A 21,417-nucleotide genomic window follows, 5' to 3' on the forward strand; every position below is an offset into this window, starting at 1 on the left:
AGCGGAGTCCAGCTTCTCACCACCCATCCCTCCATCCATCCCAGGATCTTCTGCTTCTTAGGTCCAAGAGGTCACTCCACTGGCTCCGCCCCCTTGGACCAAGAAGCCACAAAGTAGAACCCAGCAGTGAGACCTTGGAGCGCCAGGCTGGCGGTTTTTATACTGGAGTTCTGGCCCCGCCCCCTTTGGGCTCCGCCCCTTCTGACCACCTGGGAAGCCTTAAAGGGACAGTCCTTGTCCTCAGAGCTGGGATGAGCCTCCTGCTGCCATGGTGGCATCCCCTCCCCACAATTTGCAGCCTCTTGCCATGGAAAGTTTGGCCCTTTGTTTGATTTGTTACTTATTCACTCCATTGCAGTCTTCTGGCCAGCTGGCATTCCCAAATGGCCCCTGTCCAGGCTGACCAGCCATGTGTCCTCCTTTCCTTTGACTCTTTAAATTGTTTAATTAGACAGACAGACAGACAGACAGACAGACAGACAGATCTTCTTGTACTGTATTCTTTGATGCATGTTGTTCGCAGCCTTGAGTCCTTCTGTTGGGAGAAAGGTGGGCTATAAGGAAATCCTATTGCCCTGCTCCATTCTATCCTTCTGTCCGGGAGGCATGATGATGCCCAAGTGCCCTCCCTTCGGAGCATGGCCAGGAAACATGGGTTCCTATGTTCTGGAGCCCCCCGGCGCTGGGCTGCCTTTCCTTTGGCGCTGCCTCCCAGATGTTTGGGTCCTCCAGATGTCCTCCAGTTCCTAGGATCCCTGGTGCTCCGTCCAAGGGGCGGGGGCTTCTGGGAGGGGAAGTCCGAGAACAGCCACAGCAAGGTTTGGGCATGGGCTGGCATGGGCAGGGCAAGTCCCAGCCAGCCGAAGGCAGCAGCAGCAGCAGCATCCTCCCGGGGACCCAGAGCCGCCATGGGGCCTCCTCCTCCTCTTCTTCCTCGGAGGGATGGGGCTCTGGGTCGCCTTCTTGGGGGGCCCCCTCTGGGCTGGCAAGGCTCCGGCTGGCAGGCGGCGCTCCTGGCGAGTAAGGCACCGACCGGGGGCAAGGAAGGAGAGTTAGAACTCGGCTTCCTTCCTTCCTTCCTTCCTTCCTTCCTTCCTTCCTTCCCTCTGCGTGGTTCTTTCTTAATTTTTCTTTCTTTTCCTTTCCTTCCTTCTGTCTGTGTCTGTCTGTCTGTCTGTCTTTCTTTCTGTTGGCCTGTCTGTCTGTCTCTTTCCTCCCGTCTTTCTTTCCATCTGTGTATTTTGCTTGCTTGCTTGCTGTCTGTTGGCCTGTCTGTCTCTTTCTTTCTTTCTTTCTTTCTTTCTTTCTTTCTTTCCTTCCTTCCTTCCTTCCTCAAAGATTTTCCTGTTTAAATGGACCAGGATAGAGAAAGATGCAATGAAATGCCATGTTTCTAGTGTATAATTTGCATTTCTAGTGTTGCTGGATTTTCCCCCCAATTGCCTTTAGATCTTAAAAATAGTGTTTTAGCTGGATTGTGATTGTAGTCTTTTAAAACTTTTGTTTAGTTGTTGTTGCTGTTGTTGTTGTTGTGAGCCTTCAAGTCCTTTCCGACTTATGGCAAGCCTAAGGCAAAACCTATCCTGGGGTTTTCTTGGCAGTTCAGGGGGGCTTTTGCCATGGCCTTTCCCTGCGGCTGAGAGAGTGTGACTTATTGCCACAGGTGTCACCCAGTGGGTTTTCATGCGCAAGTGGGGAACCGAACAAAGGCCCCTCCAGCAAACACTGCTGGAAAGGTGGAGCCACTGGGGCTGGAAAGAGCCGGGCTGCTATATTTTAAAAGGCAAATGTTCCTCTCACCTTGTCCTTGGCCAGGCTAGATAATGGCATTTATGGGTGGCAAGAGGTAGGGCTGTGCGTACTCTTTGCCACCCTTGCATCCTCTTGGCACAGGACCAGAGCCAAGCCTGGGCGCTTCCGTGGCATCACAGGGACAGCTGGCCAAGGCGGCTACTGAAAAACAGCGGCCAACTCTCCAGTGCTCACCCAAGGCATTTTGCTGCCTGAGGGAAAAACAAAAGGGAGCCCACATCAAGACATGACCCTCACTGCAGATAATAGCTGGCTAGTTTAGAAGGAGCAGGATGGAGTATGACTCTGGAGACCAAGGCTCAGCCATCATTGCCATTGCCTTCCTTGAGGCTGAGAGAGTGTGACTTGTCCAAGGTCACCCTGTTGGGATATAGCAACTTCGCATGCTAAGACTTTCTAGCAATACATATCGATGGTTTGCATGTTAAGACTTTCTAGTAATGCATGTCAATGGTAGTTTTATTGCTTACTAACAACCCCCCTCCTCACTCCCCCTCCTCATTTCCTGTTTACCATGAGGAGGACATCTAATTTCCTTTGTCTTGGGTGAAGAAGCAGCAGAGATGAGACTCCATTACTAAACTTGCTTACTAACTAATCAGCATGCCTATGCCTGGAGCTGAAAAGAGGCTGAGAGAGCATCTTTCTTAAGATGCATGGAGACTACCTTTTCTACCTCATTTTTCTTGCAACATGAAGCTGGACCTATGTATCTCTTCATACACATGATTTTGTAAGCAAACTTATTTTCTTTTTCACTTTTAACCAAGTGAGTGTGTTTTTATTGGGGACACGTGGCTGGGAGAGGAGTGAGCTAGATAAAGTTTTATTCCTGCTTGCCCCATCATCATCATCATCATCATTTTTCTGCTGAGTAAGCTTTGCTAGTGAGATTAAACAGTCTTGCTTACTTTCTGAGTTTCTAACGATCCTCAAGGAAGAACTACATTTCCCAACACACCCTGGGTGTCTCTCTCAGCCTCAAGGGAAGGCAAAGGCAAACCTCTTCTGAGCAAATCTTGCCAAGAAAACCCCACTATAAGTTCACCTTACGGTTGCCATGAGTCATGTAGTGGTTTGAGTGTTGGACTATGACTCTGGAGACTAAGGTTCGATTCCTTACTCAGCCATGAAACCCTCTGGGTAGGTAGCCTTGGACAAGTCACACTCTCTTGGCCTCAGAGGAAGGCCATGGCAAAGCTCATTTTACTATATAGTGCGGTTTTCCCATTTTCACGAGGGTCCTGTGCCCCTAACCCCAGCAAATGTGGAGAGTCCACTGTACTATGCTTTGGAGAGAACCGCCTTCTGTCATTTTGTGCCGCAGCCTCCATCCTGTTTTCTTCCAACCTGCCAATTCACGGCCAGGAGATTTCCATCTTGCTGGAACCCTCCAACCTGATCGAAGAAGGAGCGACCATCAGCCTAACCCCACAGGCCAGCCCTGACCCCTTCAGAGACTGCCGCTGGCTCCGAGGGATGGAGCTGATCATGACCCATGAGGCCGGCCAGCCTCTCTTTGTCCTGGGAGAGGCCTACAGCGGACGGGAGGTCATGGAGCAGGACTGCTCCCTCTACATCAGCAACGCCACGGAGGACGATTCTGGAACATATACAGTGATCATAGACAGAGATGGAGCCTCTTATGCAAGAGGAGATGTTGACCTCCTGGTGGCAGGTGAGCCTTGCTTTCTCCTTGACCCTCCTGGCCAAAGCTCTGAGGACACTGACCCATAGAACCACAGGTCTGGAAGGGAACCCCGTGCAGGAAAACACAACTAAAGACCTCCTGAAAGATGCCCGTTCCACCTCTGTGTGGGAGAGTCCACCATTCTCCCATTTGATCCACCTTTGGCTTCAGCCTCAGGAATCCTAACCTGGATTCCTGTTGTTTTCTCATTGTGCGCATTTTTGTAGAATCGTTGGGTTTGTGTGGATTTGTAGTTTGCTAAGGGGCTTAGAATGCTCCACCGGAGTTTTAGTGCTTTAATTCAGGGGTGTGCACTAGAGATTCCTAAGCCCCTCAGCAAACTATGAATCTCAGGACTCCAGAGGTGAGATCCATGGCAGCTGAAGTGGTATGATAGTACTATAATATACATAGTATGAAACTGGAGGCTGCAAGGACCCAGAAAGAAGGACTGACACGTGCATTTACTCTTTTCTTCTGTCCACAGCAAAACTCTCTCAAGCTGTCTTGCAACCTGCCAAATCCATGGTGGAAGAGAATGGAAATGTCACCTTACAGTGCATCACCTCCGGCAGCTCCGTGTTCACCATCTCTTGGGTCAAGGATGGCCAGCCGGTCCCAGAGACGGAGGTGCTTTCTAACCAGAGCCAGAAACTCATGCTCAGGAATGTCACCAGAGACGTGGCTGGGAGCTACACCTGCGTGGCCACCAACCCTTTCAGCGATGTGGTGAGCAACCCTGGGCAGATCATTGTCACAGGTGAGTCGCCCCAGGCCAAAGAGCCAAATCAGGAATAACAAATGGATTTAGACAAAGAGTAGGAACCACAAAACCTTCTGGGTGTGGTTCAACTGCAGCTCCCAGCGTTCCTCACCTTTGGCTTCATTGTGCCATCCAAGAACATCTGGAGGGCCACAGGACACTATAGACATAGGGAAGCTATATATTGGGGGGGGGCACCATGGAAGTCATGGGTGGGAACTATATGTGGCCCTCAAGTTTGTTGGACTGTAATCCCCAGCAGTCACCTAGGCAACAGTGAAGAATGCTGGGAGTCCTAGTCAAAGAGCATTGCTTAATTCCCACCTTCAAGTCAGCCAGAGAGCCTTGTTCAGAAAACAGAAAGCAAATTAGTTTGATGCCAGTCTTAATTGACAGCAGTTCTTAAAGCAGAGATTCCTAAACTTTGGATCTCCCAAGTATTTGGCACTTCAGCTCCCAGAAGCCCCAGCTGCCATGGCCAATGACCAGGAATCCTGGGAGCTGAAGTTCAACAAAATCAAAGTATGGAAACCATTGCTTTAGTCAGTGCTTCCCAAAGTTTGGTCCTCCAGATGTTTTGGACTTCAGCTCCCAGAATTCCTGACTATTGGCCAAGTTGGCTGTGGCTTCTGGGAGCTGAAGTTCAAAACACCTGGAGGACTAAAGTTTGGGAATCACTGCCTTAAAGAGACACTTTCCCCTCTGCTCTAGATTCTCCTGACTGGAGTGGTGCCTCATGGAAATCTGGTGATATTGTGAAGATTGTGGCTGGAACCTTTAGTGCACTCCTGGTCATTTGCATTGGATTGATGCTGCTTTTCTTCTGCCTCCGTGAGTGAATCCCTTGGGATCTGGGAGGGTCAGGTCCCTGGGCTCCATTCCCAGCAATGGAACAAGAGGAGAGATAGCAACACAGAAATGGATCAGGAATGACAGAATGAAAGAGCTGGAAGGGACCCTCAAGGGCCACCTCCTCCAACCCTCCTCCATGCAGGAATCTCCAGCTGAAGCACCCCTGAGAGATAGCCATCCACCTCAGTCTAAGCTAACTGTATGTGTGTGTCTGTCTGTGCCTTCATGTCTCCTGTCGACCTATGGCCGCCCTGTGAATTTCCATAAGGTTTTCTTTAGACAAGGAACCCTGAGAGGTGCTTTTGCCAGTTTCTTCCTCAGAAATATCACCAACAGCACCTGGTCTTTGTTGGCGGTCCCCCACACAAGTAGTAACCAGGGCTCGCTCAGCTTAGCTTCCAAGATCAGACAGGATCCGTTGCCTTTAGGGTATATGTTTGCAAGGAATTTAATGGGAGAAGGTTGTTTTTCAGCCCAATTGTACTTTATTGGATGGAGAAACAATGGAAGATTTGCAAACCACAACGGAAATTCCAAAACTAATGGAGAAGTTGGATATTCAAGATCTGGACTCTCATTCTCTCTCTTTCCTTCAGGATGCAGACGCTGGAGAAGAGGGACGCCGCCTCCTGTCCTTGCGCCATCCGCACCGCCATCTGCTCCGCCTCCGTCCTATGAGAACGTTTGCCCTTTCGGGCCCACAGGGCCATGGGTGAGTTGTGTAAAGCGACTCTACTCTCCCATGGTGCTGTTCCCCATTTATGGGCAGCACCAGCATTATGGGAGTTCTTTGGAAGACCAAAAGACTAGGTAACCCTCTAGCACAATATGTTCCAAGCATTAGGATTACATATGCGCATAGGAAGCAGCGCATCTCCTAAATCAGGTCCTTGATAGTCCATTCAGCTCAGTATTGCAAACTGTTATTAGCAGTCATGGCTTTGCATGGGTTTTTCCCCCTTGTCCAAGCCCAAAGATGTGCCAGCATGGTGTAGTGGTTTGAGATTGGACTAAGATGCTGGGGGACCAGGGTTTGAATCCCCACTTAGCCATGGAAACCCTCTACTCTGGTGCCACAACAAAACTACAGTTCCCAGAATTCCCTAGCACTGAACCATGACAGTTAAAGTGGTGTTATTTCTGCAGCGCAAATGCAGCCAGAGACACTGAAAGGGCATGGAGGTCTCTGTGGCTGAGAAACTGGAAGACAGCTCTTAAAAAGACGTAACAAACTGCCTCCACAGGTTTATCATTAATGGGTAACTCTTTTCTATTTCAACCCAGGCCAGTCCTGAGAGCTCCCCGGAAAATATATACGAGGTAAGCCAAGGCTGTTCATGCTTCTTCTGCTTTCTCCCACAAAGGAGATTATTGTGGCTGTTTTAAAAAGCAGATTAGCCAAGCAAAGCAAGTCCAGCTCTTCCAGCCAATAGGCTGGATATTACTTGCAGCTATTTCTTTTAAAGAGTACTGTCTTTTTCAAAATTGCAAACAGCCCTCAAGTTTTATCAGAGGATGCATTTCAGTGCTGTGTAAATTTACAGCGCTATATAAATAAAGCTTAACAACAACAACAACAACAACAACAACAACAATAATAATAAATCATCTTCTCATAGAATCATCAAACAGCTTTGGACAGCCTTGTTTCCACAGAACCGATCTCATTTTTTCTCTCTCTCCAGACCTTACAACACAGAGTTTGGACCATGCATGAAGATGCAAAGCAAGAACCAATGAATCCACAATGAGCCGCCCTTCCTTAGACTTGAAACCACCAGGTCCTTCTTGCCTTCCAGATGAGATCCATCCTTTCAAGCAGCTTTTGCATCCAGCACAGGGGACAGGGGGGTATAGTGGTTATAGAGCACTGGACTTCTGGGACTTGAGAGATCCAGGTTCTAGTCACCACCAAGACATCAAACTGGCTTATCTTGGCCTAGTCCTCCTCCTCGCTCTCAGCCTGGCCTACCTTGCAGGGCTGTTGTGAGGGCCAAGCAGAGGGGAGGAGGTCTACACACATATAACTGTGAACTTGTTGGGGGGGGGGGAGGTGGGATATAAATGAAAGAAAAAATAAATAAAGGCTGGGCTTTGCTTCTTCCCTTGAGGCCCTATCCTTCTCAAATAGGTGTCAACAATTGTTCAGGTTTCAGGGGCTGCATTGGCCCCCCAGTAGACCTTGGAGGGCCACACTTTCCCATGTGCCCCCATCACTTACCCTCCAACTGTCCCAATTTGGCAGGGATGGTCCCAGTTAATCCTTGGCCATCCCACTTTTCCAGCTGCTTTGAAATGTCCCAGTTTCTCTCTCCTCCTCCTACTCGCTTTTGCCTTTTGTTCCTGACTACAGCTGTTGCAAAATGAATTCAAAGTCCCAAAGTTGGTTGGTTGGTTGATTGGACTTACATCCCCAAAGTTGTTTGCACTCAGTTAATTCAGCAGGTAGGAAATAGAGGAGGGATGGAGTCCTCCGCTTTCCAGGAGGGTCAAGCAAGAGCAGACTGCTGCAGCCTCTTCCTGATCCACAACGTTTGCCCTCTTGAGCATGCTCTCTGGTTGCTGGACCACAGCTGTCCACTGGGCTGGTCATCTCTGAAACGTTGGAGGATCATAAAATAAGCAAAAATGTAAGATAAGTTAGTGATGGCAGTTATTAGTGGTGAAGCAGTTACAAAGTTTAAATGCGCTGAGGTTGTATGTGTAATATGGCAATTTGAAGGTATTGTTTTAATTTTGCTAGCTGTTTATGTCCCAACTCTTAGCATGACCTTCAGGGGTATATATGGGAATTAGGAGTGATAAGTCACGTTGGTGCCAAAGAAGCATGACTAAGGGTCCTGTGTGGCGTGTGCCCCCCTCTTTGTTTAAGTGCGGAAAACATCATAAGAACAGCAGAATTAGAACCAGGAAAAGGAGGAGTGAAGAGAGGAGGAAGCAACGTTAACAACTTAAAAGAGATGCGGACAGTGACCCCGTAATATTAGCAGAAGGCATTCAGGAACTGGAGCAGTTCATAAGGAAGGTCAAAGAGGAAAGTGCAAAGGCGGGACTGATGCAGAACATAAAGAAAACAAAAAGAATGGCCACAGAAGAAATACACAAATTCAGTCTAGGCAATGAGGAATTTGAAATAGCTAAAGGGTTCCCATATTATCTAGGATCAAACCTTGACCAGAATGGAGGCTGCAGTCAGTAAATAAGAAGACTAGGAATGGGAAGGGCAGCTATGAAGGAACTGGAAAAGATGCTGAAGAACAACGACATACAACTGAGCTCTAAAGCCAGAATCGTCCAGGCCATTGCATTCCCCATCATCCCCATGAATGGATGCGAGAGCTGGACAGTGAAGGAAGCAGACAGAAAGAGAATCATCTCATTCAAAATGTGGTACTTAGGATCCCGTGGACAGCCAAGAAGACCAGCAAATAGGTTCTTGAACAGGTCGGACCAGGGCTCTCCTTGGAAGCAAAGATGGTCAAGCGGAGACTATTGTACTTTGGCTGCATCAGGAGAAGGCAGGGATGACTGGGAAAAACAAGGATGCTAGGAAAGGTGGAGGAAAGAGAGGAAGGCCACAAACCAGATGGAGAGACTCCTTTTCCAGGCCCTGGGCAACTTGGCTGCAATGGAAGAGAGGGAGTCTTGGAGGCGTCCCTTCCATGGAGTGACCACGAGGGGGAGCCCTGACTCGAATGGGGCCGAGGGGGGCAGGAGGGCGATGAAGGGCCGAGAGGCTGCTCCGGCTTCGCTCCGGAGGGAATTTCCCAGGCGGGGCCGGTGGGGCTGTCCTCCTCTGCCGGGAAGGAAGGAAGCAAGGAAGGGGGCAGGACGGAGGGCGTCTCCTTGGTCCGCCAGGCCCCCAAAGAGGAGGAGGAGGAGGAAGGCTCTCTCAGTCCCCACTAGCCCAGGCGGAGGAGAAAAGTCTGAGCCCAGGCAGTCATGGGGGGACACATATCTATACAGTCATTAGGTAGGTAGGTAGATAGATAGCTATTCCCCTCTGTGTCCTGTCTCTTCACCTGGGATCTTCAATTCAGAGATCACTTTTGTCTTTCCTAAAACTGTTTTTCAGAGTAGGTCTCCTCCCAGGAACAGATCTTTCAGACGGTGATGGGAAAGGAAGAGAGTTTGTTTGTTTGTTTGTTTGTTTGTTATATTTATTTCTATCCCGCTCTTTTCCCAGGACTGGGAGTTGATAATAACCTGAGCCCAGTTCACAAATCCTCACCTGTTCGCATCCTTCTCTTTTGTCCCAGATGGACCTGACCCACCTGCAACTGTGCCGTCCAAGAACGCTTACTATGAGCATTCAGACATCAAGCTCTTCTGCGTGGCGGATGCCTTTCCAGGCGTGAGATATACCTGGTTCTTCAACGGGAAGAGCTGTGGCAGTGGGGCAGAGCTGGCCCTCCGAGACGTGAGCCGGGTGCAGAGCGGGAATTATACCTGCCAAGCCATAAATCTATTGTCCCGCAACACAGCAAGCGCTGCCCTTGAGATCCTGGTGGCATGCGAGTAGACCTCATGACGCACCCGGCCAGCGGCTCTTCCAAGGGCTCTAGACCTGCCTTGACTGCCCACAGCCTTCCTGCAACCTCTGCCCTGATGCTAAATCACACTGATTTCTGAGCATTAGAATCACAGAATCTTATTACAACTGGAAGGGGCCACAGGTCCGACCCTCCGCCACAAGAAGGAGCAACTAAAGCTCTCCCAAAAGATACCTGTCATAGCTCTCTTTGAAAATCTCCCAAGAAGGAGACTAGGGAGTTTATCACACGGGACGAATCCCGTGCAGAAACTAAAACTGAAAACAACCCACGTTTGCCCATTGTTTTTCAGACGACGTTCGGCGTGAACCCAAACAGAAAGTTGGGGGGGACCACATTTCTGGGATGTCTTTTCAAACAATGTTTGCCTGAAAGAGAAATAGCTCAAAAATAGCCCAAACACGAAGTTGTCAAAACCAGCTCCTTTTCACTTTTGCTAAACCCCGAAAGTAGAAAGCAGCATTCCATTCGGATTATTTTCGCGTTGTTTCTCTTTCATGCCGATGCATCTGATAAATAACACCTGGATTTTAAAACCCCGTTTCTGCATGGGATATTACCAATTCGCCCTCCATGTGATAAACTCCTATTTTAACAGGTTTTAAATTACCTGGTTTTAAGAGAGAAATGATAATTTAAATCTGTTAAACTGCAGTTTCTGCTATTTATTGTCTTACATTGATTTTAAATTGGTTGTTCTGCCGAGAGATCTTCAGATTTAGGGTGGGATATAAACTATTTTAATAAAGAAAGAAATGATCAGTAAATAATATAAGTAAATAAATATCAATCAATCAATCGTGTCTCTGCTTGTTCCTACTGACCCTGAGAAAATCCCATTGGCCTCCAGGAAAAGTGGGGAAAGGGGAAGGTGGGATGTCATTCTCCCAGTCCTTCCTGGGACTTCCTTGCTGTAAGGACCATGGCATGGCATGGCAGAATGGGCTTGGCATGGCTGGCCTTTGGGGTCTTGCCCAACTCTAGGATTCTGTGGTTCATTGTGGGGGTGCCCTCCCAAGACCCTTGCGTTTTGGGGAACACCAGGCCAATGTAATCCCTAGAGAGGGAGGGCTGCTGGGAGTTGCATTCCAAAAACCTAGTGGCCCACCCTGCTTTCAAACAAAGCCATCAACTGATGCAAGGATGAACTTTGACAAAGCAGAAAGGCCATGCGATGCTTGCTCTTTCAAGCTGGCTCCCTCCTGGCAAAGAGGGCTGGGACACGTTGGTTTTAAATATCTGGGAGCTCTGAATGAAATTCTGCCGCCGCTCCCAAAGTTTGGGAAAAGCCGAGGGTCTTTTTGGCGGCTGCCCCTCAGCTCTGGGCCTCTCTTCCTGGGAGAGAGGGAGTGGGCCTTGCTTGGCCTGCAGCAAATGCTGAAGGGGGGGGGCTGACTTTTCAGCCCTTATTCTTGCCCAAACAAGGCCAAAGCCCCCCAAAGGCCCACTGTCTGCAAACATTCAGAGCTCCTGAAACACTCGGCCAAACTGGATGTGTGAAACCCAGGGCTGGGCATAGGTCTCTTTTCATGCATGGTTTCTGAGGTGTGGACTCTGAGGGTGCATACTAAAACAAGTGACAGCATTTGCCCATAGAGAAAGCATACTTGGCCAGAGGGAATCATTGGGGGACATTGGCCCATAGGGAAATGGGGGAAGACTGGGGAATAGGAAGGCTAAGGTTGTCATGGCCGGCGTCCATAGCTTTGGGTGGGGGGCTCTTCAGGCTCTGTGGCCATGTTCGGGAAGAGTTGATTGCTGGCCTTTTGACGTTTCTCGGAAGAAAGCCCTCCGAAGGACACTGCGAGGAAGCCTTGCCCAGAAGGAGAGCCCTTCCCCAGAGGGAAACCTTGGGCAAGCCTTCTTGTCCAAAGGGAAGCGGAGAGGAACACTGGCCCCGAGGGCCTCATTGGTGCCCTCTCTTGCCCTCGACGCCGGGGCCAGCCTTCCCTCTGTCTCTGGGCCAGCCCTCTTTCCCGGGAAGGGAGGCAGGGAGGGAGGGACAGCCTTCGCCGCCGGCAGCCTTTCCCTTGATGGCCGAGGGCTGACTCGGGGGGCATCCCTGGGCGGAGGCTCTCTCTCTCTCTCTCTCTCTCTTTCTTGGGGGAGCCTTTCTCCTTCTTCTTCGGCTGCCATGGGGCTGGCAGCAGCAGCAGGAAGGGGCTTTGGCGGCGGCGGCGGGGCAGAGACCTCCGGGGCCGCCCAGCTCCTGGCAGGTGAGCCGCCCCGCCGGCAGGGAAGGCAGGAGGGCCGGGCGACTGGCTCCTCGGGGGGCTACCAAGATCCTGGGGGGAGGGCGACTAAGTTGTGCAAGGGGCGAGTGGTTGAGGGAAGGGGTCGGCGATGGCCCCGGAGTGGGCCACTAGGCTCCCGAAGGGGGCTGCTCCTCCTCGGCTCCTGCTCCTTGACGCTCTCCTTCCCTCCCAAACCCAGGAGGGCAGCCAGCCAGCCCTTGTCTCTCTCTCTCTCTCTCTCTCTCCCTTCCCCCTGCTTGGCCCTCGGGGTCCAGGATCGGGGCCTCGCCAGGGTCTCATCCCCCCCCCCATTTGCTTGAGCCCCCTTTGCAAGAGCCACATGTGGGGAGAAAAAGGCTTTGGAGAGACCTTTCCAGGCACCCCCTGCCACCCCCCCCCCGAAAAAAAAGCCTCTGCTCGAAATGATGGCTCTGTTTGCTGGAAGCTTTGGGGTCAGAATCCTAGAATCCTGGAGTTGGAAGAGACCCCAGGAAGGGCCCTAATCCAGTCCCAGCCCCTCCTTCTGCCCTGCAGGAACTCTCCATCAAAGGACCCCCATTGACAGATGGCCCCCCAGCCTCTGCTTAAAGACAGCCTCCAAAGCAGGATATCCCACTCTCAACGAGCGCTTACTCTCAGGAAGGTTGAGCCGGAGCCTCTGTTCCTGGAGCTGGCCTCCATTGTCCCTTTGGCTTTTCTAGTTCCAAGGGCTGTTTTCCTCCCCAAAGGGTTTCCTTTCCCTCTCTTTTCCTTCCCTGCAGCCTCCCTCCTGAGCCTCTGCTTCCTGCTGTCTGGAGCCCACAATGGGACCCCTGAGCCTCCCATGCTTCTGGTGGAAGGAGACAGCCTCGCCCTGAGATCCCATCCTCTCCCAGAAAACGCCACTCGATGTACTTGGTACCGAGGGACAGGCTTTATGGGCCTCATCTTTAGCCTTTTCCTCCCTGCAAGCATCTTGCCCTCACTGTATGGGCCTGGCTACACAGGGCATGAGCGCATGGACTGGGACTGCTCCATTAGCTTCCGGAAGGTAGAAGTAAGGCACTCGGGAACCTACACACACAAAGTGGAAGGGCCTGGGCTGGACGAAACGTTGACACTGGACCTCCAGGTCGTAGGTACGTTGAAAGTATCCTTGGAGTAAGTAAGTAAGCAAGAGCCATCTTCTCCACCACTGACTTTCCAGGTAGCCCTGAGAGTTGCCCCAGAGAGCCTCGCCTTCTCCCAAAATTCATTTCCTCCAAGAAGAGGTGCCAGGAAAATGCCAGCTTTTGCATCACCAATGATGGGAGATGATAACTGTTCTTCTACCTCCCTCTTTTTGCCTATGGAAGATGTGGAAATGAAATAGTAATAGTCTTCACTGTGCCCACTTAGGTGCCCCTTTCATGCCCTTTAACCACACAAGTCCTCACCTCATTTGGGACGGTGCAATAACTCTGGGATGAAGGGAATGCTGCCTTAGGAATGTTGTGTGTGGCTCAACAACACATTAGTGGCGCCACATTTGGGGATGTAAAACTCTTGAGGTCTTCAATGAAGACAAAGTGATCCAGGCTGGCAGGAATGAGCCACATTTGGTGGATTTTGAAAAAGGTTCTTCCTTTGGAGTGAATGTTATGGACACATTGGCTAGGTTTGCACCACCTGATGGTAAGTCAGGCTATGGTCTGTTCAATTCTGGCTTCTTGTTTTGTCCCAGTTCATCTTCACCAGCAAACCAGGTTTCTTAGGCAGCCATAGCTCACCATTAGAAGTCCTGGCTTCTTGTTGGCTTACAAAGTCCAGGTTGTTCAAACATCTGAGCCCAGAAGTGTGGCTTGTGCCATGGTCATTTTCCCAGCGGCTGAAAAAAATAGAGAAATTGGGAAGAAAAAGTGGATTGTGGTTTGTTTGGTCCATAGGACAATTTGTGACTAGACCTACAAACCATGACTTACATAAACCTGAGCTTAAGGCAAAGATGGGCAAAGACACAGATCTTCTCCAAACATTGTTGGAGTGGAACTCCCAGTAGCTCCAGCCAGTTTAGCCAGCAGCAAAGGATGTTGGGAGCTGTAGTCCTACATCACCTAAGGTCTTCACCCAGTTTGGGGTGATACAGCCTTTTCTTTTAAAAGGATCAACCCTCGCTGACACCTTTGGCTTTCTCCATAGCAAAGGACAACTGAGACATTAATGGAGTAAGATGCCTTCATTGCTTCCCAGACAGAGAAGCCATCCGCGTCCTCTGAATAACTTTTTCTGACCAGCATTTCTAACCTACTCCTTGGCTTAACATGAAACGGCCGTTGCCCTTCATATGGTCACTTATTTATTTATTTATTTATTTATTTATTTATATCCCGCCCTTCAGCCCTAATGGCTCTCTTAACTGGATTTCTTGCAATGACGAGTGGAAGGAGGACTATGCAGGTCCCCAAGATGCCTCCTAGTTCTGTAAAGTTGCCCATTTCTGGACAATTTCTTGACTTGCTTATATATCCTGCATTCCAAAAAAAAACCTATTTGCAAAGTTAACCAACACACATTCTTTATGCTGCTCTCTTGCCCAAGAGGTGACACTAACTGTGACGCTCTGTCTTTTCCATCCGCAGAGATTCTGTCCAAACCCATGCTGTCTATCTCTTCCAAACGTTTCCCAAGAGAGGCCCTTGACCCTATTCAACTGACTTGTGACACCAAGGCGACCCATGCCAACATCAGCTGGCTCTTGAATGGCAGTCAGGTGGAAACGAGCCCCCGAATCCAGCTCTCTGACCGTAATCGCACCCTGTCCATCCAACAGGTTCTCCGTGAAGATGCTGGGAATTACCAGTGCCAAGTGTTCAATTTAGCCTTCAACAAAATAAGCAATGTCTTATATGTCCCTGTGATCTGTGAGTATCTGTGGGTCACCACCACCAGGTCGTCCGGTCCAGTTATCGCCTCTGTTTTATCCTGCCCTGTCTCCAACTCTTCCATTTCTTTCTAAGTGCATTTTCTTTCCAGTCCTTTGGTGATATCTATGTTCAGCAATATCATGCCCAGAGCTGGGGTGTTGCCTTAAAACTACTGGATGTTATAGACTAAAACCCAGCATGGGTTCAACACTCCCCGGATACAGAAGCCATCTGCAGCCACTGAGTAACTGGTGCTGGGCAGCATTTGCTTCACATGAAATGGCTCTGAGTCAACATTTGCTTAGCATGAAATGGCTCTGATTCAATTTAGATCTTAATTTAGAGCTTAATGTAGCTCCGAATTTCCTGCCCAGAGGAGTGGGAGGGTGGGCCAGAGGGCCCCCAAGGCAGCGGGAGGAAGGCCAGGCTCAAGAAGATGCCGCTCTGAGACAAAAGACTTTTACAGCCGTGCGCCTGTTTCCTGCCTGGACTCCTTGACAAAGTGCAAGGGAGATTATTCAGTCTGGAATCGTCACCCTGGGACAAAGTTCCCAATTGGTTCTGCTGTGCTCTGCCGCTCCCAACCCAGAGGAGTGGTTCTGTGGTTTTGCAATAAAAGTGATATGAAGAAACCTTCAGAGTTGGCTCAGTGACCTGGGAAGACGGAGGGAATTACACCGCCCAAACTCACCACCCCAGAACCTAGTGGAAGATTTTTGCATTCTCCTTCCCCAGCCTTGGATAGATAGGGATTTCCTGCATGCAAACTCTCCTCTCTCTCTTGCTCATTCAAACTAACTGTGTGATTTAGGTCTCTCACACACACACACCCCTTTGGGACTAACAGATTTTTCTCTCAAAGATTTCCCCTTGCATTTTGCAAAGATAAGCCAGAATCCCGATGACAGGCCACAATATGAGCACCATCCTTTGAAAATGGCACCCCTGAAATCCTAACAAAAATATATGGTTTGCTCTTCAGATCCTCCTTTTCCAGACAGCCTGGGATCTGGAGCCATTGCTGGGATCGTAATCGGGAGCTTGGCTGTGGGACTGGCGCTGGTCGGAGCCCTGGCTTACTTCTTTCTCCGTGAGTAAGGCTTTGGAATCAGAGGGAAAGCAAAAGGAGGGAAGACAGAAAGAAGGGAGGACAAGCAACACAATAGGGCTCTGCTCCCTCATCCTAGCTGTAATGGAAACAGAAATAAAAAAGAAGCATATTATTCTGTCATTGCAGATCCCTCTGCATCTGGCGAAGTAGACCAAGTCTACAAATGCTCGTGCTACAGCTTCTTTCTCTCAGTTGGCCTCAAGATCCCTTTGCATCCTGATATCTTCCATTAAAAACACAGTTAGGTCTCTGAAGTCGAGATCCAATTAAATAATCCTATTAGAATTACTAATAAGCATAACCACAAATTATTACACTGTTGGATTTCTTAGTGATCAAAAAGTCCATAAAAAGTTTCCGATCTTTAAAAAATAAAATTAGTTAGCTTATCTCTCAAAACAGACATTAGTTTGGGCTAATGCCACAGCCTTAGCAAACCGCTCTTCCACTCCCTGTGCTTCAGTTAAAAGTGGGGCTTTCTCAACTATTATTATTTTTAACCCCAATGGGGAAATCCCAGTGTAGTCTGACGTATCTGGAGGACATTGGCCCAGAGATGGCCATCAGAGGAGAATTGGCTGGTGTTCCCATCAGAGCTTGATTCCTAGGTTTCTCCTTCTTGCAGGGATTAATCGTAAAGGCAAGGAAACGGCTTCTGCATCGGTCTCATACACACCTTCTTCCCATGGGAATGTTGTCCTTTAAGGAGAGATGATCACTGCGGTGGGTGAGTCCAGCTCTTTCTACTTGTTGTTAATTGCCATCAAGTTGACTTTGGCTTGTGGCAACTCAAGAAGGAGAGACCTCTGCGTCTCCCTGTTATCTGTAGCCCTGCTCAGGTCTTGCAATGGCTTCCTTGGTGGCGTCTGTGCACCTGTAGTGTGGTCTTCCTCTTTTCCTTCTATGGACTTTATCACACCAGCCTGCTGTCCTGTCCCAATTGTGCTAGTTTAACGGTGAAAGCACACTGGTTTGGCATCATTTCTTGTCACGCTTTTCACCACTGTAGCACTTTGGTGATCCATGGTTGCATGATCTGTTTTCTACATTGCAAAATGCTTCCTTCCAAGAAGAAGTTGGGGAGGGACAAGTGAATGCAGCAGCCAACCACTTCTCGGAGTTGGCTGCTGTGTGAATGTGCACTCGGCAGACAGCTTCAAGAAAGTGTTGGCATCCACAATTGCTGCATAGGAGCAGGATCATGCCCACAATGCATGTGGCAGCCTGAGAAGCAGAACTGCAGCAGAAGGGACTTATCACACAAAGCTAGCAATGGAATAGCAGCGAGATTGAGAGCCTATTGATGGGTTTTGCTCAACAGTGAAAAGGTGCGCTATGGTGCCATCTTGACCATAGTCGGATGTTGTTTGGCTGCATGGGTCCCCGTTTCCATCTGTTACATTTTGGAGGGTGTGTGATTGTGTTGTTTCCACCTGACATATCTCTATTTTATTTCCAGACCTTGCAACACGGAGGCCCACATGTCTATGAAGAAGCGATTCTTAATGGATGAACCAACCAGCATCTCCTCTTCTGCTGCCTTTAGCTTGGACCACTTTCTTCCATTCAGATAAAAGCTGTTCCTTTCACTCTCGGCTGAGTGATTTTAGGGGCTCGCCCCATTCTTCCCCAAAAGGCTACAACTGAATTTGGCTTCTTCAGCTTGAAAACACCCTCTTTTCCCAAACAAAGGAGACAGTTTGGAGCATGGCGGCCGATACTTGTAGACGCATCCTGGGAGAACCTCTGCTCACATGGAAAGAATAGTTCCTATTATTCATTTCTCAAATAAAAAAATAATACACATCACAGTAAAAAAAAAAAAATGCATGTCTTTTGCTTCTCCTCCTTTGCCCCCTGCATTTATTTTTATTATTATTTTCAGCCCTCCCTTTAAAAACCAGTTAAAATGAATATGTCATTCTATTCCATGGAGACCAGAGCCATCTCAGGATATCTGGCTATCTGAAGGAAAAGACAAGATGGCACCCTTCCATCTTGCTGTTAGATCTGCCCCAGTTCTCTTCCTTCACATCTTGGAGCAAACCAATGAATGCCCCATGGAGGCTGGATTGCTTGGCAGGGGGATGTTAAGAATGGGGGTAGTAGGGTCACTTTGAGGAATGGGTTCGCCCACTTAATAATAATAATAATAATAATAATAATAATAATAATAAATGATTTATTTATAGCCCGCCCAATCACAAGGAATCCAGGTGGGTTACAACCATAAAAGTATATAGAAAATACAATAAAATTAAAAATTAGTCCCTTCCCAACCCCCCCCCCCCATCCCAATACTAAGCTTACAATTAAATAATCAGCATTTAAAAAACAATAAAATACATTAGTGTTGAAATTAAGGGGAAAATTGGTGGACAGAACGATGTAAATCATAGTATACTTAAGACAGATGTGTCGGGCAACAGATGAAGGTTTCTCCATAGGTCTGTCTTTACGATCCGTTTAGCAATGTGAGGGTTTTGATCTAGAACCAGGCTCTAATCTTGGGACTTGCAGAGTAAGAATCCTCTGAGCAGGTCCAGAGTGATTTTCCTGTATTACAAAGTGACTTCCATTAACCTTGCATAGCCGGTGCTGCATCAAAAATGTTTCATTGGACGGAACTGGACACAAAGGCAGAGGGAAGGTGAGAAAGTGCGGATGAGACAGTGTGACTACAATCATAGAATCATAGAGTTGGAAGAGACCGCAAGGGCCATCCAGTCCAACCCCATTCTGCCGTGCAGGAACTCTCCATCAAAACATCCCTGACAGATGGCCATCCAGCCTCTGTTCAAAAGCCTCCAAGGGAGGAGACTCCACTACACTCCGAGGAAGGAGTTTGTTCCACTGTCAAACAGCCCTTAATCTCAGGAAGTTCCTCCTAATGTTGAGCTGGAATCTCTTTTCCTGGAGCCTGCATCCATTGCTCCATTGGGTCCTGTTCTCTGGAGCAGCAGAAAACAAGCTTGCTCCCCCCTCAATATGCCCAAGGTTACTGGAGCAAGGATTCGAACCCTGGTCTTCAGAGGCATGGCCCAGTGCTCAAGCCACTAGACTGTGCTGGTTCTCCGGTTCATAAACACATCATTTAAAAGGAATTTGGGGGGCAGTTTAGGAGCAACCCAACCCTTGGCCTGTGTGCTAAATGTCGGCCTTTCCTAGGAGCTCTGGCTGGAGGCATAGCAATCTCTTCCTGTTTTTTGCTCATCTCCAGCTGCAAAGGTTGAGCTGCTGGGCCTTAGGTCAGGGAAGGGCTAGGTGACCGTTCAGGGAGTCATTCGGATCCAAAGAGGAGAAGGGAGGCCCTTCCAATGAAAGGAAAGAGGCAGTGTGTGCTTATGGTTGAATCACAGCTCAGATTGCTTTGCCTTGTGTGCCAGGTCAGTGTCAATTCAAGTTCAAGGGGCCGAGTCCTCCTTGGCTGAACCTCTTGGAGATGATCCAGCACAGCACTTTCCAAACCACCCAAGACATTCTAATGTACACAAAAAGCAAAGTTGTGTACAAAATGGTCTTGGTGGTTCTGCAACTCCTCAGATCAGCTGGGACCCAGCTGGGTTCCCAAGGCATTTTCCCCTCACTAGTTTTGTTGGTGTTTTGAATACTTGCACTCTCCAAATAACATCCCCAAGAATTATATCAGTTGTGTGATACTTGGAATTTTCCTACCTGATAGCTTACCATATCCATTAAGATTCATTCCTCCTCCTCCTCTTCTTTGCTATTCTTGCAAGCAGGATACCTTTTTAAAAATGTCAGTGCTAATCTTTGATCGTCTGTTGCAGCAAAAGCAGCCAAGAGTCCTGCAAGGCCTGACTAGCAGCCTTTGTTCATACAAGATCCTAGTTAAAACTGGGCTTGACACTTCATTTCCATACACAAAGGATTTTGAATTTGAATTGACAATTGAAATGGCATCTATATGTTTGTCCCTGGCTTCTACTCCACCAAATGCATCTGAGGAAGTAGACTTTAGTCTAAAAAAACCTCATGCTGCCAACTTCTTTCTTTCCGTGAGTCTTTAAGGTGCTACAAGATCTCTCTGCAACTGAATCCATATAGCATTGCAATTGTGTTTTAGAATTACAAGCCTATTAGAGTTGCATAACACATATTACTGGAGTTTGATGGGAATGATGGGAAGCACAGTGCAGGTGGTTCAAAGGGGAGATTGCTGCCTAACACAAGAATGTGTAGATTTTGCTTGCTCAGGACTTTCTTGGGGGAAATGGAAAACGAAGGCGGAAAGTACAAATCAGGGGATGGGTGACAATATTCCAACTGTCAACCACCAACTGCCAACAAGGTTTCCCTCCCTCCCTTACTCTCTCTTTGCCTCCATCTCTCTGATGCTACAGGATCTTGCTACATGTTGTTGTTGTTGTTGTTGTTGTTGTTGTATCTAAATGCATCTGAGGAAGTAGACTGAAGCCTAGGAAAGCTCCTGCTGCCAGCTTCTTTCTTTCAGTGAGTCTCAAAGGTGCTACAAGATCTCTCTACGCCTGACTAGTAACTTTTATTTGGCATGAGTCTTCATGGACTGCAGTGACAGAATGATAAGATCGCTGAGTTGGAGAAGATCCCAAGGGCCATCCAGTTCAACCTCCTGCCATGGTCGGAGAAGCTTTGCCCGCATTGTCATCCTCTGAGGCTGAGAGAGTGTGACTCTCCCAAAGTCACCCAGTGCGTTTCCCCCGGTTGAACAAGCAATTAAACATTGTTTTGGTCCAAGACTCCAACCACGCTGACTACTAACTTCAGGTTCACTCTGACGTATCACAACCCCGAAGCAGAGGCTAGTTGGTCATCTGTCGAGGATGCTTTGATTGTGAGTTCCTGCATGGCAGAATGGGCTTGGACTCGATTACCCTTGTGGTCTCTTCCAATTCTATGACTCTATGATTCTAACAAATGTGGATCTGTATGCTGTGATACATGATGCAATGGTGTTGCTCTTTAGAGAAGCAGCATGGTATAGTGGTTTGAGTGTTGGACTACGACTGTGAAGAGCAGGGTCTGATTCCCAGCCCAGCATTGAAACCCACTGGGTGCCCTTGGGCAATAAGTCACACTCTCTCAGCCTCAGAGGATGGTGATGGCAAACCTCCTCTGAACAAATCTCATCAATAAAACCCTATGATAGGTTTGCTTTAGGGTCGCCATAGGTCAGAAAGGACTTGAAGGCACACAACAACAAGAAGTTGCTGATTATATGCTGCCTTAAGGGAAACAGGACACAGTTGCCAGGAAAAAGAAAATCCCTTTAACAATGGCAACAAAATAATCCAAATTGATAAGGAATGTTGAGGAAAAGGTTTGCCATAAACCTGGTGGCCAATCGCCTGGCCTGTGTATCGGGTGATGTTTTCTCGTCATGGTTACGAAGGCCCAAATTTTAGTCCATAAACCTGGAGAGGTTCCTGGTACATCGTTCTTTCGGCTTCTATTGCACCCGTCAACTTTGGCCCAGGAAATCAGCTGCTTTCAAGGGAATATAACCCTCAAGGCAGCAGC

At 48.6% G+C, this 21,417-nt stretch overlaps 2 protein-coding genes and 1 long non-coding RNA gene across 3 annotated transcripts; all 3 read left to right on the top strand.

The window, feature by feature from the left end:
• The first annotated feature begins 908 nt into the window (after positions 1 to 908).
• Positions 909 to 5,104, top strand: LOC149304709 (pregnancy-specific beta-1-glycoprotein 1-like). Its single transcript, XM_089479103.1, has 4 exons — positions 909 to 1,020; positions 3,140 to 3,490; positions 3,990 to 4,262; positions 4,977 to 5,104. Exons 1-4 carry the CDS (start codon positions 909 to 911, stop codon positions 5,102 to 5,104), a joined length of 864 nt encoding a protein of 287 aa, XP_089335229.1.
• Positions 5,105 to 5,755: 651 nt separating this feature from the next.
• Positions 5,756 to 6,923, top strand: LOC149304710 (uncharacterized). The gene is made up of 3 exons (XR_016271889.1): positions 5,756 to 5,829; positions 6,402 to 6,437; positions 6,803 to 6,923. It is a non-coding gene; the product is annotated as an uncharacterized LOC149304710 (long non-coding RNA).
• A 4,881-nt stretch (positions 6,924 to 11,804) lies between these two features.
• Positions 11,805 to 17,685, top strand: LOC149304711 (cell adhesion molecule CEACAM1-like). The gene is made up of 6 exons (XM_089479104.1): positions 11,805 to 11,886; positions 12,666 to 13,022; positions 14,502 to 14,783; positions 15,769 to 15,876; positions 16,523 to 16,624; positions 17,357 to 17,685. The coding sequence occupies exons 1-5, from the start codon at positions 11,805 to 11,807 to the stop codon at positions 16,600 to 16,602; spliced, it is 909 nt and encodes a 302-aa protein (XP_089335230.1). The 3' UTR covers positions 16,603 to 16,624; positions 17,357 to 17,685.
• The last annotated feature ends 3,732 nt before the right edge of the window (positions 17,686 to 21,417 follow it).

Source organism: Sceloporus occidentalis, unplaced genomic scaffold (assembly GCF_023333645.1).
Source record: "Sceloporus occidentalis isolate IW3139 unplaced genomic scaffold, rSceOcc1.0.p SCAF_13, whole genome shotgun sequence".
Lineage (NCBI taxonomy): Eukaryota > Metazoa > Chordata > Lepidosauria > Squamata > Phrynosomatidae > Sceloporus > Sceloporus occidentalis.

What these genes read in the sequence shown, in the direction of transcription:
- LOC149304709 (XM_089479103.1), top strand. Translation starts at nt 909, where the DNA reads ATGGGGCCTCCTCCTCCTCTTCTTCCTCGGAGGGATGGGGCTCTGGGT. An exon ending in GCAGGCGGCGCTCCTGGCGA is followed by an intron (nt 1,021 to 3,139) that starts GTAAGGCACCGA and finishes TTTGTGCCGCAG; the next exon opens with CCTCCATCCTGTTTTCTTCC. An exon ending in TGTTGACCTCCTGGTGGCAG is followed by an intron (nt 3,491 to 3,989) that starts GTGAGCCTTGCT and finishes TTCTGTCCACAG; the next exon opens with CAAAACTCTCTCAAGCTGTC.
- LOC149304711 (XM_089479104.1), top strand. Translation starts at nt 11,805, where the DNA reads ATGGGGCTGGCAGCAGCAGCAGGAAGGGGCTTTGGCGGCGGCGGCGGG. An exon ending in ACTGGACCTCCAGGTCGTAG is followed by an intron (nt 13,023 to 14,501) that starts GTACGTTGAAAG and finishes TTCCATCCGCAG; the next exon opens with AGATTCTGTCCAAACCCATG. An exon ending in CTTATATGTCCCTGTGATCT is followed by an intron (nt 14,784 to 15,768) that starts GTGAGTATCTGT and finishes TTTGCTCTTCAG; the next exon opens with ATCCTCCTTTTCCAGACAGC.